The sequence below is a fragment of the Alligator mississippiensis genome, chromosome 12 (genome assembly GCF_030867095.1).
Source record: "Alligator mississippiensis isolate rAllMis1 chromosome 12, rAllMis1, whole genome shotgun sequence".
Lineage (NCBI taxonomy): Eukaryota > Metazoa > Chordata > Crocodylia > Alligatoridae > Alligator > Alligator mississippiensis.
Window position 1 is genome coordinate 63,437,914 of NC_081835.1, and position 15,455 is coordinate 63,453,368.

The 15,455-nt window shown below is 44.2% G+C and overlaps 1 protein-coding gene across 2 annotated transcripts in view; it reads left to right on the forward strand.

The window, feature by feature from the left end:
* Positions 1-15,455, forward strand: part of CCDC187 (coiled-coil domain containing 187) — a 55,615-nt gene that overhangs the window by 33,890 nt on the left and 6,270 nt on the right. For both annotated transcript variants that reach the window (XM_019475878.2, XM_059715678.1), the window contains 9 exons: positions 217-347; positions 493-680; positions 1,743-1,830; positions 2,588-2,734; positions 3,442-3,614; positions 8,068-8,249; positions 9,766-9,878; positions 10,094-10,262; positions 11,998-14,945. In XM_019475878.2, coding sequence (XP_019331423.2) covers positions 217-347; positions 493-680; positions 1,743-1,830; positions 2,588-2,734; positions 3,442-3,614; positions 8,068-8,249; positions 9,766-9,878; positions 10,094-10,262; positions 11,998-14,945 — 4,139 coding nt within the window. The remainder of the gene's footprint in view (positions 1-216; positions 348-492; positions 681-1,742; positions 1,831-2,587; positions 2,735-3,441; positions 3,615-8,067; positions 8,250-9,765; positions 9,879-10,093; positions 10,263-11,997; positions 14,946-15,455) is intronic.

Sequence of the window (15,455 nt, forward strand, 5' to 3'; positions counted from 1 at the left end):
CTAGCACAGATGCCAATTCGTGTGCCCCACAGTGGGAACGTATTAGAAAAAGTTAGGGTTTTTTTTAAACTTTATTCTTTTTGCCCATGCTATGAAATTTAGAGGTAAGAGGCACTACTTTTCTGCCTCCCCAAGCAATCCCAGTGTTAAGAAATACTGTACTTACAAGGACTTTCATGTGGTCTTTTTTTCCTTTTTTTGAACACCTCTCTGCAGAGCATGGGGACTCGTCTCAGGTACATCCATCCTTGAATCCCTTGTCAGTGCCCATAAGTCTGCCCAAGAGCAAGACATGTGCAGCAGATGATTCAGGAGACAGCAGCGAGCAGACAGACTCCATCAGCCAGGTACCAGGCTTCACAGCTCCTCTCCCCTCAGCCCGCATCCAGCATTTCCCATTTTGTGTGTACCGGCAATTGCAATGCCAGCCTTGCAAGGCACCCGTGAGGTTTCTCAAGTAACCTCTCCCTCCACCCTCTGCTTCTCCTTCAGTGGAGCGAAGTAAGCCAGTTCTATGGAGGCTCCAGCACCTTTTCCCAGTTTGGCTTGGCCATGGCTGAGCAGTACCTGCGCGAAGAAGAGCTGCGAGCCCGGCACCAGGCCGCTCTCCTCCGACTGCGAGAGGAAGCCCTGCAGGAGAAAACCAGGGCTGAGCTGGCCTGGCTGGAGTATCAGGAGTGGTAAGGCAGATTTATTCATGCAATGCCCACATCAGCACATGGCATCTAACAACAGCAAGCTGCTCAGAGCCAGAGCAAGGCAGCCTCCTTCCTGAGTGGACTTTCCATGCCCCTCATGGGAGGGCATATCACGACACAGAAATAAATTTGACTTCAGAGCCAAACTGTGGTACAAAAGGCCTCCCCTCAGCTTTTAGGGACTCCAAATTTAAGCCAGCTAGTGACAGGCAAGTCCAGAGCATGCTGCTCCCACCTCCATTGCCTCCCTTAGGGCAATCAGCAAATCCCCCACACCTGGGCCAGCCCCTCTCCGGCAGGGCAGACAGGTGGACCCGCTCCTCTAATGAGAATAAGAGACTTAACTCTTTTTTTTGTGCGAGCCATTATTCAGAGTCAGATCAGGGATGTGAGGTGGAAGTGATGCAGCCTCTCCTACCTTGCTGTTGTCTGGGGTGAAATGTAGATGAGGTTCAAATTCACTCTCTCAACTTTGCAAGCTGAGTGAATTTGCTTCTGAAGGAAACTACCCTGGGGTTTTGTACCGCGGTTGTGAGACAGCCTGGCTCAGTCTTGGAAAAGACTAACCATGGCTTGGGCACTGCTGTGCTCTTACAGGATCCCCAGGTAGGGAGCTGTCACTGGTCTGAGTCTGCACAGGGTCTGCTTGTGGCTTAAAAGGTTCAGGGATTGTGGCAAAAAGCAAAATAGTCAGTGTCTCGAGCTTGGTTTTGGGAGAGTGCATAGCTGGAGGGCTGGGGTAAATATAGTAATAAGTCTTCTTGGTTTCAACGGTTGCTGTGAATCCAGGCTGGTAACCTCCGGGGAGTGCCATTATCTGGCGGTCTCTGTGAAATAAGCGGTTGGGTTTCTCTCAGGTTGCATCAGCAGTAAGGGCCATCGGCTCCATGGTACCTTGCTTCTCTTCCAGCACATAGATGAAGTGCAGGTTTGCAAATCACTTCATCCTGCAGTTCTAGCTGCTTTTGACAACTTCCATAAGTTTGATTCGCACACGCACGCCTTCTCTCCTGCTAAAGACTGCCGTCTCTGTCTGGCTTTCAGCTGCTTGGATAACCTGCGAGACGCTCAGGAAATGACTGCCATAGCTGAGAAGCAACGGGAAATCCTGACCAAGCTAAAACAAGAGCAGGTAATACCCCTGTAGTTGCACGTTCCAGCTTTCTTCTTGGGAAAACCCAGGGAAGATGGGACACCGAGAGCACGTGAGAGCCTTTTGGGCAGCAGAAAAGATTTACTGGTGTTATTGCATGGCCATTATAAAATGCGTCATGTTTTATACATCAGACAAGCTACTTCTGTGCCAGGGACTGTACTCTATAAATTTGAAGGAGACAAGAAGCACAATTTCTTTCTGCCACTTTGTTGTTACTGCAATTTTCTATTCTTGGCATTAAACAGCAGATTGCACGGCATGTCTGTGCCTCCATGGCTGCAATACAGTTAGTTGGCTCGATAGCTGGTGGGCGAGGGGTCCGCTTTTCCTGATGTTGTCAGGAAAGGGGGTGTGAAACTACAGCACAGACCTGGGAGCGAGGAGATGTGTTTTCTGGGCCTGACTCTGCCCCAGCCTCCTCTCCTTGCAGAGCTCCAGGACGTGTGTTTTTTATACAGCATGTGGAGAAATGAGTGCAAGGTGCTGAGCATCCACCAGCAGTCTGGTCCAGCCTGCACCAAAGAGGAACCCTCCTGATACTTAAACCTCTGATACCTCTAACCCCTGATACTTAAACCTTAACAACACGACAGCTTTGAGGAGCGGTGTTCCCAAAGACTTGTTGCCACCTGTTAATAAATACTCGTCTACCTTGATCTGCAGGTCTCTCTCCTACTTGTGCTTGCGCGTTAACTGCTGTTTACTTGCCAGCCTTCCTTTCTTTACCCTGCAGGCGGAAATCCTGCACCTCCAAAATATCTATAGAGCAGCCCATCAGGAGAGGAAGCTCTTATTAAAGCAGCAGAGAGACATCTTGCTGATGCAGAAGTCGACAGCACAACTCCAGCAAGAGCTGCATTGTTTGGCGGGACAGCAACAGGTTAATAGAGCCCTATAAAAGGGTAAAGTTTGGGGGTGACAATAAGACCCAACATCTGGTGTAGATTTGAATGTATTATATGCCAAGCAATGGAAGATGGGCTCGGTATTATTTTGAGATAGCAACTTGCATGTGGGAGATTAAAAGGAGGTTTTGGAGACACTAATTAGGATGGGACTTTACTGATTATAATGGATTATAACACTAGTGCCGGTCTGCCAGGCAAAATCTGGCACTGGGTACATGCCCAGGACATGTTGCATTCCCTTACGGGGAGCTCTGTGGTGCACAGAGGGTGTACGCCCTTGCACTGGTCCCTGAAATCCTTTCTTCTGCCTACAGCAGGTAGAAAGGTCCTTGTCCACCTCCAGAGGAAGGTTTCGGCATTTAGGACTCACTCATGTCAGTCCAATGCAAGACAAAGCCCTGCTTTCAGTGCAGCAAATCCAGACTTGCCCTAGCACTCCAGAAATGTAAAAATTGGTCCCTCGCACCTGTTTTAAGGATGCTGTTATCAAAGGCATCGAGCGCTGGCCTACCACTACTCCCATTTAAATCAGTGGGAGCTCATGGGTTGGTTTTTTAGCTTGTAAGGATTGGAGCTAGAAGCTGCAGCTGTTCCTTAAAATGGAAAATGACTGAAACTAGAACTGCCACCAGTTGATGAAGCCCAGGTAAACCGTCATGCCTTCCCCTGTCCCACTTAGTTTATAAACAGTCTGGCAGATGTCAAAGAAGTAATAAAGAAGGCTGGGAAGATTTCCAGTCCAACAGCACCCTCCACCTTGGCAGAATCGACAGCACAGACCTCAAAAAGGCCTGGCGTGTCGGGAACCAGTTGTGCCCAGAAGAGGAATAAACAAAGCAGGCCATGTCAGGGGTAAGTAATATCTTTTTACAACTGGTTTTACTGGTTACAGATCAAATCAGCCCAGTGAAAAATATGAGGACTCTCCTATCCTAGATAGCAGGTTGTTCCTTCAAGTGAGATGCAGTGACTCCAGAGGAAGGGATATAGTGACAAGCCTTGACAACCTGACGTGGTTTGGCATGTGGTGCGCCAAGACCATTGCTTATCGTGATGACCCCTCTAGCCTCATTGATTTTTCTGTCTAAGCTGTTGTCCCTGGTCTGAGATTGCAAATTCTCCAGGATCGAGATCAGATTTTTGTTATGTGCATGTCTAGCACCTAGTCCAGAGAGTCCTGGACCAGGCTCCTGCATGCCAAAATACAAGGGACAGACTGTTCCTGAGTCTGTTCACACTGTCTAAGCATCCACATGGCAGCTGCCGAACTCCCAAAGTGTAATATTTGGGCTGGAGTCATCCTTTGTTGGCTGCACGATACTGCTCAGGTATTGGGAAAAGATCTCTCTGATGCTACATTATTAAGGACATGTTATGGTTCTCACTTATTTTTGTCATGGTGTTGGATCATCGAATGCGTGGTGCTGATGGACAAATTTTATAGTCCTCTCTCACTCTGAATAGCATTCACTCATCTGAGTAGCGGAATAAAGTCAATAGAACTATTTATAGGGCAATTGCTACTCGCAGGAGGCGGGAGAAGGAAAATCTGACCTGGACAAGCTCTTCTTTTCGGCTGTGAAATTTCCATCCTGTGAGAGTCCAGTATTTTGACATCTGTTTTCTTGCTGAAATGAGATAAAAGTCAAAATATTGAATATGTTCATGGAACAAAAAGGGTGGGGAGAGGGGGCTGGATTCCAAAAAATTAATGTTTTCAATTTTTATGTGTTAAAATGAAACTCTCTCACAAATGTTATCAAATGTTTGTTAGAATTTTTTTTTCAAACTTGCCCATTTGAAAAAGAATTACAAATTGAAATTGGGATATTTCTCGGTAACAAAAGTTGATGAAATCTGATATTTGGGGGCAGGGGGGAAATAGTTGAAGATGAAATGCATCAACCAGCTCTCTGAAGCCACGAGAGAAATTCTGGCCGGTATAGGTGGAAGGTACTGTTTTAGCTCGAAAATATCACCAATTATAATAGAACATGCTAAATCTGAGCCTTAATCCTAAAATCTAGGAGGAAAAAAATATCCAACACTGCATTCTGGATTTATCACTTTAACTTGGGCTATTTGGTTTCATACAAAGAGAAGCCGTACTAATCTGCTAATAAGCTTATTACCATACCTAGCAAGGAGCAGGAAGACTTGCTCTGAGTAATGAACTATTTAATCCTATGTACTATAGGTAGAAAAAACAGTTTAAAAATTCCCAAAGTCTTCAACTGGAAGCAGCACGACACCCTTATTGGCATATGGCACTTCAGTGGTCTCCAAATATTTTAATAAAGATTTAATGAATGTATACATAAGCAGTATGAAAGACTGCATAATACAAAATGTAAGTCGGACTGAAATGAAATGAGGGAGCCAGAACAAGACAAGAGCTCTGTTTTGATTTCAGCTTGTGTCAAAGTTGTTTTTTTTCCATAGAGACATCCATGTGAGCGTTCAGGATTTCAACAACAGAGCATTTTTCTTACAGAAAACTTTTCCATTCAAGCAGACTGGGTTCTAAAAAAAACTCCGTTTCAACCTTGAGACCATGAAATTAGAAAATGCCAGCCCAGCCCTAGAGTACTTTTTGCCTTTCTATGTCTCTTTCGATCTTTCTCAATTCTTGCTACCTTTTCCCATATTTTTGTGGTTAATATTATAATGCTATGATCATTCCATTTAATCCTAAATATTTACAAAAAATGTCCAACAACTACTGGTAATCATTTGCATTTTTAATGATACCTCTCAGCGAAGGAGCTCGGCACCCTTTGCAAATATTAATTAACTGAGCCTCTCAACTCTCCTATGAAACGCGGGCGGATCTATTGATTTAGGGTGCCAGCTTGAGGTCTGTGCACTGCTTGGGTCCCATTTAGCCCCTCCAAGAAGGTGATGTTTTCTACAGGCCTTGTATGGGCTCTGTCTAGGGGTTAATTTTGCCCTCAAACTGAAGGATGGATAGGTGGTGTCAAGGGGCTGCAGCCGGATAACAGAGTGCTGGAGTCCAGACACCCAGGGGGAAACCCTGATGCTGCTGAAGTCGTGGACTTTGACACGGCCTTGCACAGAGCTAGGCCTTCATCCACAGCCTCCTTCTCTAAGGGCTCCAAGTGATGAACATCTGCAGCTTCCAATGACTCCAGAGTGAGTAACGGGTGCTCCGGACTTGGACCATGAGACCCCAAGGCGCAGTAATGGTCTTTCACATGAGCCCTCTGAAGAGCCGTCTCCCAAAGCAGCCTCAGGCAAATGCACACACATATATACCAGTTTGCTCTAGAAAAAAAAAAATAGGTGCCATTAAATCTATATAAATCGAATGCGTAGATGAATAAGAGCCCTTCACATCTAGTTATCTGGGCCCTGCACAGCAGGTGGGTGAGTCAGTGCTGTGCATTTACTTAGCTCCCCATAGGGAAAGGCTTTCAAATAAATCTCGGCATGAAGCTGATCTATAATTCATGTTGCTATTGATTACAAGTCACAGGAATCTTGAAAAAGGTTTCTTGGCTGCACTTTCATTTCTTGTTACTGGCGAGTTTGCTACCGGTGGAACGGTGACTATGAACCCGAGTCTCTAGCAGACCGGGGGCCTTGTGGAGGGCAAAATGTTCCTAAACTGTGACTCCTGCATTCTTGTGCATAGATGTGTCTCACATGTGAGAGCGCAGAATGGTAACTGTGCTCTCTGTTCACCAGCGCAGGTATGTTCATATTTTATACTGATTAGGAACAAGTATTGAAAGCAGTGGGCTCAGGGCTGCAGTGGGGGAGACCGCTTGAGCAACACTTTAAAAAAAGCAATAAGGCATTATTACTGTGACGAGCAGACGGTGACACTCTGAGGTTACTGCTGCTTTTGGGCTATTTGGCTCAGACCTGGATGCTGCGTTTCACTCCTTCCAGAGAGGAGCCTGCAGTGTTTGACTGCATAAGCTTGCTGCTTCCAGCCTTGCAGTCCTGTCTGCGTGCGTGCATGCGTGCTAGGCAGTTGCAAAAGCCTGGCAAGATTGTTCATTCACAAAGAATACAGGCTTTCCTTCAAGCCCTCCCTGCGGTCGTATCCAGCAGGGGCACCCCAGTAGAAATGGAAAACGTTACCGGCCGGGGAAATCCTGGACTATTGTAGCATTCCCCATAAGACTTCGGACCTCTTCCAAAGCTTGTTGCAGTTAATGGAAAGACTCCTGTTGACTTGCCTGGGATTTACAGCAGAAGCTATACATATTCTTAAGTAGAGCAGCAGATACTTCTTTACATTTATGCAAATCTAAATCTGTTCCTAATGACTACTAATTTTCTTAATTTACCTACAGAAGCATAGCACTAAGCTTTAATGACTCGAACACAGTGCTTTAGAGGGTTGATCGTGATTACAAAACGAAATAGTTTAAAATTAATGAAAACATTATTATTTAAACATAATATATTATGAAACGAGTAACGCTAGAAAATGAATGTATTTATTTTTTTCACCCTGGGTGATTCTATGCTTGCTTGGAACTATTTTGTTCAAATTAAATATTTTCCTGAAGCCCGTTGATGGTGGATTAACTCTTAGAAGCAAAGATATTGTTCGTTTTGCCTTGTTGGATAATGGTATTACAGGTGTTTTGATTTTTTTTTTTCCCACTATAACATACGACTAATGCGCATCACTGCTGTGGGCTGGATTGAATCGGCTTGCTCTGCTCAGCTGTGTAGCATAGAGCCTATACTGCTGGAAAAACTCCTTTCATTTCAGTGGTAGGGCCTCGTGATTTTGGAGTCATTATGAGAATTATTTCTCCATGTTCAGCTGAAGTCAGCCATGGGGCCCAGCATATAACGAGGTCCCAGATTTGTGGATGATATCTTATTACACGTGAAAAAAATCTAAATATCTGTTGAAATTGTTGCAGACTCGGAGCAGCATGCCAACATCTGAGCTGGAAATTCAGCCTTCTAGTTTCCTTTCATGGATGCTGTCAATTTGTCTAGTCTCCTGCTGTATCTACAGGTGTCAGGTCAGGCATTTCAACTGTGAAGCCCAGCAGTGCCGTAGGAGACAAAGGGAAAACCCATCCTTGCCACCTATCTTCAGAGTGGAAAAAAATTAATGAACCACAAGGAAAACTTTTCTTACTTCACAGTTTTGCAGCTTTGCAAACATGCAGGCTTGAGCACTCTCCAGCCCCTAAGAAAGACTTCCAGCATCTTTTGATTCATACCTTTATTGACTTCCCCGGGTTAGTCGTGATTAATTGGCAAACACAAACACCACCTCAAATCATTAATTGCTTGTCTAATTTTATAGCCACCATATTGAGAGAGAGAGAACTTCACTAGGATACAGGAATCAAGCTGAGGAGCCCCAGAGGTGGGAACGGACATTTGGTGCAGATCCCAAGGCGCCTGGAAAAGGAGTTAAGAAATCATGCGATGCACTGAATCAAACCATAGGCCCAGTCTTAATGGATGAAGACCTTAAAGATGCAGGTATTCGATTAAAAGTCCCGAGTGCCAGAACCACCCAAATAAATAATTTTGCAAGCTCATGGTCAGTTAGGTCATAAGTAGCAAGCAGGTGAAAAGCTGACTATAGCAGCTGAAATGATCGGGTTTTGGTTGTTTTTTTTTAAGGGGCCTCATATTTGTGCTAATATAAACCATTTCCACTGGACTTGGTGGGTTAGGTTTTCTCTTCCCTGGGAGACCTTGCCATGTTAATTCACACCAGGTTGAGTTTCTGTAATGGGTTTCTATGCAGGGTAGGCAGGAAACTTCACCCGCTGCAGAGTGGTGTCACTTCTATAAAACAGAATCACTTGGCTGGGATGATCATTCGGTGCTCTGCTTCCAAGGGAAAGAAACAACCCAGCCGGGTGCCTTGCGAGCTATAAAACTCCAGCACGGGAACTTAAAGACTGCCCGCTGGTATTCACACTGCCATCAGGAGAGAGGCGATGCATTTTCCACGCCGGCTGGCTGATTACTGGATACAGAATATAGGTCTGTAATGCTGGGAGGGCGGACAGTCGAGAAGGCTGTCCAGAAATTTTGTTAAAAGATGTTCTTTCCTAGTGCCTCCCACCTCTTGCAGGCCCTTTGCATTGCATTCAGCAGATGAAATCCAGACCACAGTGCAGTCAACAGAAAAGTTTTCACTGGCCTTAGGAATGCGCCCGTGAAGTGTAAATCAATGCTTAGGCTGGATTTGTGGGGGATGTAGGGTGTTTTTTCTGCCTGCTGCATGGGGGTCGGCATTCCCTGAAAATGAACAACAGGTTATAGATATATAGAGATATATCTCTCTATATATAACTTGGCTGGGTACACTTGCAAAGGATATGCAGCTATATCTCCATATCCTTTGCAAGTGTACTTCCCTTGGGAAATCTCTGCTCCAAATCTGCTTCGCCCTTAGATTTTTGAAACAATAGACAATGAAACCATACAGTGTTGACAAAGCTGCATCTAAATATCAGTATAAATCATCCTCCAGCTCGGAGTTCCACGCTGTCTCCTCCAGGAAAGCGTGATCAATATGTTTGTTGCACACACCATCACAAGGGCTCCTTCGGATAACAGCAAAGATTTGCATAGGTACTTTTCTGGATGTGACGCAAATAGTACTGTTGCAATACAGTTTTGGTTACACAGTCTTTGGGCTCCATTTCTGGGTGAACACTGAGAGAGGGTCTTGTTTGAACCCCTAAAAGGAGGGAATTAGCTTGGTGAGTGCTGTTCCAGCACATTTAATGAAATGGAAAGTAGGAAAAATAGTTGTGCGTTATCTAGGTGAACAAGGCTAACTATCGTAGCTCTGTTTTGTTTTGTGGTGTCTGCTGAGTCGAGGAAAACTTGGGGCAAAATCAGAAAAACAATTTAAAAATATTTACTCACATGGGAAATAAAGAGAACTTGCATTGAGCGACACAAATGCTTAAAGCATACATTTGCTTATTCATGCATGCAAATACAGCACTGTAAGCCAATAAACTTCGTCTTTCAGAGCCCGGTGATAGGAGTCAGGTTTTCTTACATCTGGAAGATGGAGATTCAGCTGAAATGGATAAAGCTACACTCATCCCTGGGCCAGGAGGAGATGAACGCTATGAGTTTCTCGTAAGAAGACCCCTCTTTGAAATCCTGTGTCTGTCTAATGCAACATGGCCATGTCAATAATTCTGCGCCTCTGGGTAAAAGCGCTCTGTGAGACGCTGCGTGCCGGATCACTGCCTGGACATTAACTGTCCTTGCCCAGGCTACCAATTGCAACATGTCTTTTTCTCCCTCTCCGTTAAATTACTGACTCTGCCTCTTGAACATTTATATTCTAGGAATCCAATCCGGAGGAAAAGAAGCATATTTTAAATGCAGGACTTGACCCTAAAGACAATAAAGCTATTAATTCACACGACAGTGAGTTTACAATGAAAGGTTTGGGGATGCTTTCCACTTTGTGTAACTTATGCCTTGCTCGAGTAGAAAATTCTCTTCAAGAAACAGGTAAATCATATTTAATGCTATTATGTCCAATCTGTTTCAACCGCTTCAATCAAACTTTAATACAGACAGAAAGAGAGACAGTCTTCTCATTTATTACCTAAGTGTCTTGCTCACTATACCTAATGTATAAATCACCTTCAGGCAAGATGTTGGAGATCCGTCTAAGGTTTATTATGAGATATGATTATGCGCCTTCCTCGGAACAAAATCATAACTTATTCTGATTGTGTCATTAACAATTTACTTGCTTTTGAGGTATCTTTTGAAATAATTTAAGGGTCTTCATTTTAAAAGAACATAGATCAGTTGAAGATAGACTTCGACAGGACGTGCTGGAGTTATTTTTGTTTCCAGTTTTATCTTCAGTTCATATTTCTGGTCCCCGGTACAACTTGTAGCAAGTGAAACCGGTTTTTTATATATGAGTCAGTTCCATCATTTATACAGTTCTGGGAACACAGAGTCTCTGCATTGCAAATATTTATATGTCGTGGCAACTGTTCTCGTTTGCAGCATTTTTACTAATGAAAGATCTTTATTGCATAAAAACCAGCCAGGTGCCACCTGGGGGGAGGCTTTATACATTTATGCAGTAATCACTGGTCTTTGAGAACAGGGATCCCAATGACAGAGGCCTGCTATGGGCTGGAGTTCAACAATGTTCTCAAGAATATGCCTAACTTTTGAACATGTGGCTAGTCCTTTTTATTTATATATATATATATATATAAAAATAAAAAATAGCAGAGTTTTGCTATTGATTAAGGTAATACTGGCTCCCTTGCAAGTCAAGCCCCTTGCTCAGGATACAAATGAGGACAGAACAATGTTTCATAATCCGGGGTGTTGGTGCACATGTTCTTTCCTTAAAAATCATGCCCGGTACTAGTGCATGCACATGTGCATGTGCACACACAGACACACGTGTGTGTGATTTTTTTTTTTCTGCCAGCTGCTACTCAAAGCAACAAAAAAAAACTTCGCTGGCACTGGTCAAAGCACCAGACTAAACCTCTCAGAAGAAGTTTGTACGCTCTTATGTTACTTAAAATGGTGCTGCTAACAAAGAAAACAGCCTTATACTTCCTTTTATAGCCCCATTCTCTGCGTATTGCAGGTACAAGGCAAATGATTTGAGCAACAAAGCTTTTTAGTTTGTGTAGCGTGCTTGCCATCTGAGTCGCCTCTTTTTTTGTGGCCAGTCCACTAAGAGCATAATAGCTTTTTGCTCCTAGCAGATGATTACATTCCTCCTTTAGCTCAAATAAGAGGCCTGTGTTTTATGCTGAAGACTTCTGGATTTAAACCCTTCTGATTTACTTAAACTGGTGATTATTTTACTTGCTTGCTTTGAGATAATATCAACATTTGCAAAAAATAAAATTAAAACAGTTCTTCCTCCAACTGCCCAGTTCATGCGGGTGACTAGAATGAAAAATACAGCCAAGGCCCAGAGGTGTTGCATAAGTAGGAAAGTACTGTACTCTTTTTATGAGACATGAACAGGATGGTACCAGGAGGTTGAGCAGCCTTGCTTTCTAGCTTACAGATGGTTATTGCAAATAATAGCTTGAACAAGAAAAGAAAAGTTTCCAGCAGTTGTGTCTTCACAGGCATGATCAAATTAAATAAGAAAGCAAAAGCCCTGGGATTTAAGGACTGCAGGATCTGAAGAGTTAATTACCAGGGGATAAAATCAAGCTAAATTATGTTCATGACTTGCTGATTTTTGCAGATGTTCCAGTTATCAAAGAAGAAAAAAAGGACGTGTTTGCAGCACATGAGGAAACTCCTGCCGCTGAAAGGGAGGGGTGGGCCGAGCCTTTCTGTGACAGTCTTCATAATCTCCTTGGCGAAGGGAAGGGTTTGAAATCGTGTTCAGAGAGACTAGGCTCTGCTGCCTCATCCACCAAATCACAGGACTCGTCTCATAGCAGCAAGAGTAACAAATCCTGCCATTCCCTCCCAGAGTTTCAGAAAGTATCTGCCGTTCGGATCGACATCTCTGAAAGCTTTGCTTCAGCATCCGAGATGGGAGCTGAGGACGGACAGGACACCGATGTCAGCATCCCTGAGGAGTTTGCCATGCAAGATGATGAGGATGTTGATGTGTTTTCCAGCCCTTCGACCCAGATGCGCGCGGTGCTAGGTGATGGGAATGAATTATTATCTGATGACAAATGTGATGAACAAGTGCTCCCTGACGAGACTTTGCTGCTTTTTCATGGCTCTGGGAAATATCTTGGAGTTGTTCCAGGATGTGACTGTGTTCACAAATCACATCCCGACACCCCCTTGAACAATGGAAATCCACAGCTATGCATCTCAAATACAGAAGAGCCATTTCCCCTCCGGTCTGATGACCTTGCCATTGGGAGATGCGGACCACATATGGACGCTTCAACTCCATCGTCCTGCTCCGAAAACTGCAATTTAAACAAGGTCTCCACTCCAGGAAAAACTGAGCAGGGCAGAGATTCATTTAACTCCTTGTTGCACAGCAATGATGTTTGGGGGGCATGGAAGAGCTTTGGACTGCAGGGCTCCAGCGCCACAACCATCAGAGTGGAAAAAGATGGCAGAGACGATGATTTACCTGTTGATCAGAGTATGACGGAGCTCTTCGGGTGCCATGCAGTAGGTTCCTCGAAGCATCTCGGTGAGGTTGCTGTTGGTAAGAGGGTATCACTTCCACCTAAAGAATTGATGACAGATGATGAAATGTCCTCACTTCCTATAGCATCCCCTGTAGTCTCCAGAGACTCAGCAGCTTTGGAAGGTGAAGCTACTGATGCAGAACTTTTATCTGACCGACCTGTATCCGGCAACCCAACTGAAACTGCATCTCCGCGCACCCGTGCTGAAGCGGTCCCTGTGGAAGCTGCAGTCAGACCATTTGATGTTGAGACATTGCAAAGGGCAAGTGTGGAAAATCAGAAAAGCCCAGCAACAGGAAGTCAGACCCCCAAACCCGCACTGTCTTCCGTCTCCTCCAAACAGCAGTCGTCTCAAGCTAAGCGTTGTCATCCTGAGTGCAAAGATGATGTGACATTTGTCAGTGATGATGAGGTTCTGCCTCCAATTGATGAAGACACCCTGTCAGAAATCCTCTCTCCGGTTGATGAAGTGCTGTCCTATGGAAGTATTGACTTGCCATCATCCAATAAAACGGATTTCTCATTTCAGTGTCGTGGTTTACCCGCACCTCCCATAATTGCAGGTGGGATAAAAAGTGACCATGTTAGCTTCAGCACAGAAGACTTCCCTTCCCCGCCAGAACAGCTGATACTCTCGGAGGCTAGAGATAATACAGATGCAGATGTGTCAGTAATACAGGATCAGTTATGCTCACTGCCTGATGAAGAAGTGGGCCCGCCATCTCCAGAGTTAGGTGGTGATGTTTCAGTTCAGGATGGAAAATTTTTGGGACTTTCTTGGGGTAAAGAAAATACTTCAGATAGAAGGGAGGGTTTACTGGAACAGGCAGGAGGAGAAAACAAGAGCGTGCTGCAGCAATCGGGTTTATCATTGGTATCCAATCCTATTTTGTCAAGTCAAATCAATAAAAGTCCTGAATGCTTAAAGAAGCCAAGCAAACCTTTCTTAACAATATCCACAGCTCAAGGGGAGGCCGATGACCCGTTATTATCATTTGAAGTTGGAAACAGAGTATTAGTAAAGTATACCCAGCCAGGCACTTTGATGTTCAAAGGATATACCGACTTTGATAAAGGTTATTGGGCTGGTGTGGCGCTTGACAAACCTGAAGGCGACCACGATGGAACTTACAGAGGAGTGAAATATTTTGTGTGCGCTAAAGATTGTGGTGTATTTGTCAGACCTGACCAAATTTCGCGTCTCTTGGAAGATAGTGAATGTAGTTGTGATTACACTGGGGATGAAGATTCATTCTCTGATGGTGATGCTCCATCCAAAGGGGCCAGTCATTCTGCAGACAGTGACCAAAAGAGGACAGGATATATGGAAGAGGAATCGGAAGATGTTTGCAATACAGAAGGTCCAGCATCAAAAGAAAACAAATCTAGATCGCACACGTCCCCCTCATCAGTAATAAATCATGAGTCTCTTAGCTGGAAGCACAGCGAATTCACCCTTCCAACTTGTTCGGCAGGTTTTGAATCTGATAAGAAAACAACAGAACGGATGGAAATAGAACAGACCTTTGCAGATGTGCTTCCAGTCAGAAATAAGGACAGCCTCACAGGGGAACTTGGCATCAGCAGACATATTAGCTGCTTACTGCAGGATCAGGAGAGAAATAAACTGGCTGATGCTATCTCTAGTGAACTCACTACAAAACTTCTGCTTGACACTTTAATTGCATTCTCTGCAACAGCTGAACACAAATATAAAAGTGTCTGTGAAAGAAAAATGAGAAAAGATGGCTTTGAAAAAGTAGACAGCGGGAAAAGGTTGCTTTTTAAGAAGAATCACACTGATAGCTTCTCTGAACAATCAACTGCAGTTTCTGATGTCTTATTGTGCCACTTCGATATGCTTAATAGTCATGGCCCTTGCACAGCACAAACCATAGTAGAAAAAATTATAACTAAATTTGTAGATGATGCACTGAAAGAATACAGGAAGATTAAAAGGAAACAAGGAGCAAAAGCAGATGAGCTATGTCATGGATCTGCTGAGACCACTCAAGCCACATTGCCGGTAAGTATATGAAGTCAAAAAGCTATGGCTGTATCTACTGAAGACTTGAACCTCCATTTGGGCCCATGCAGGGAGATAGGCATGTTGGTTCAATGGCTTTTCATCATCAATGAGTTCTGCAATGTAGTTTGAACACCAAAATACCTTTTGGGACTATGCAAAGGAGTCATGTTCCTGTCTTTATTCCACATCTCTGAAAGACAGCTCTGTCCATGTGTGGATAATCCAGAGAACTAAAAGTTGGGGACACACTTGGTGCCATTCTAGCATGCATTATCTTTACCCTAATCCAACCCAGCATAACTCTAGCCTATGAAGACTGCACCTGCAGTTTCCCAAGTGTATGTATGCAAGGGATGTTCATGGGATCAAAGCTGGTCCTGAGTACTTCACCCAAAAACTTTATGTCAGGGTTAGAACAGCTGATTTTTGAATAAATGGAACCCAAGCACATAGCTTCCATCCAGCTTGCCTGCATGGCAAGCTATAGACTCTAGCGCAGGGGTGGGC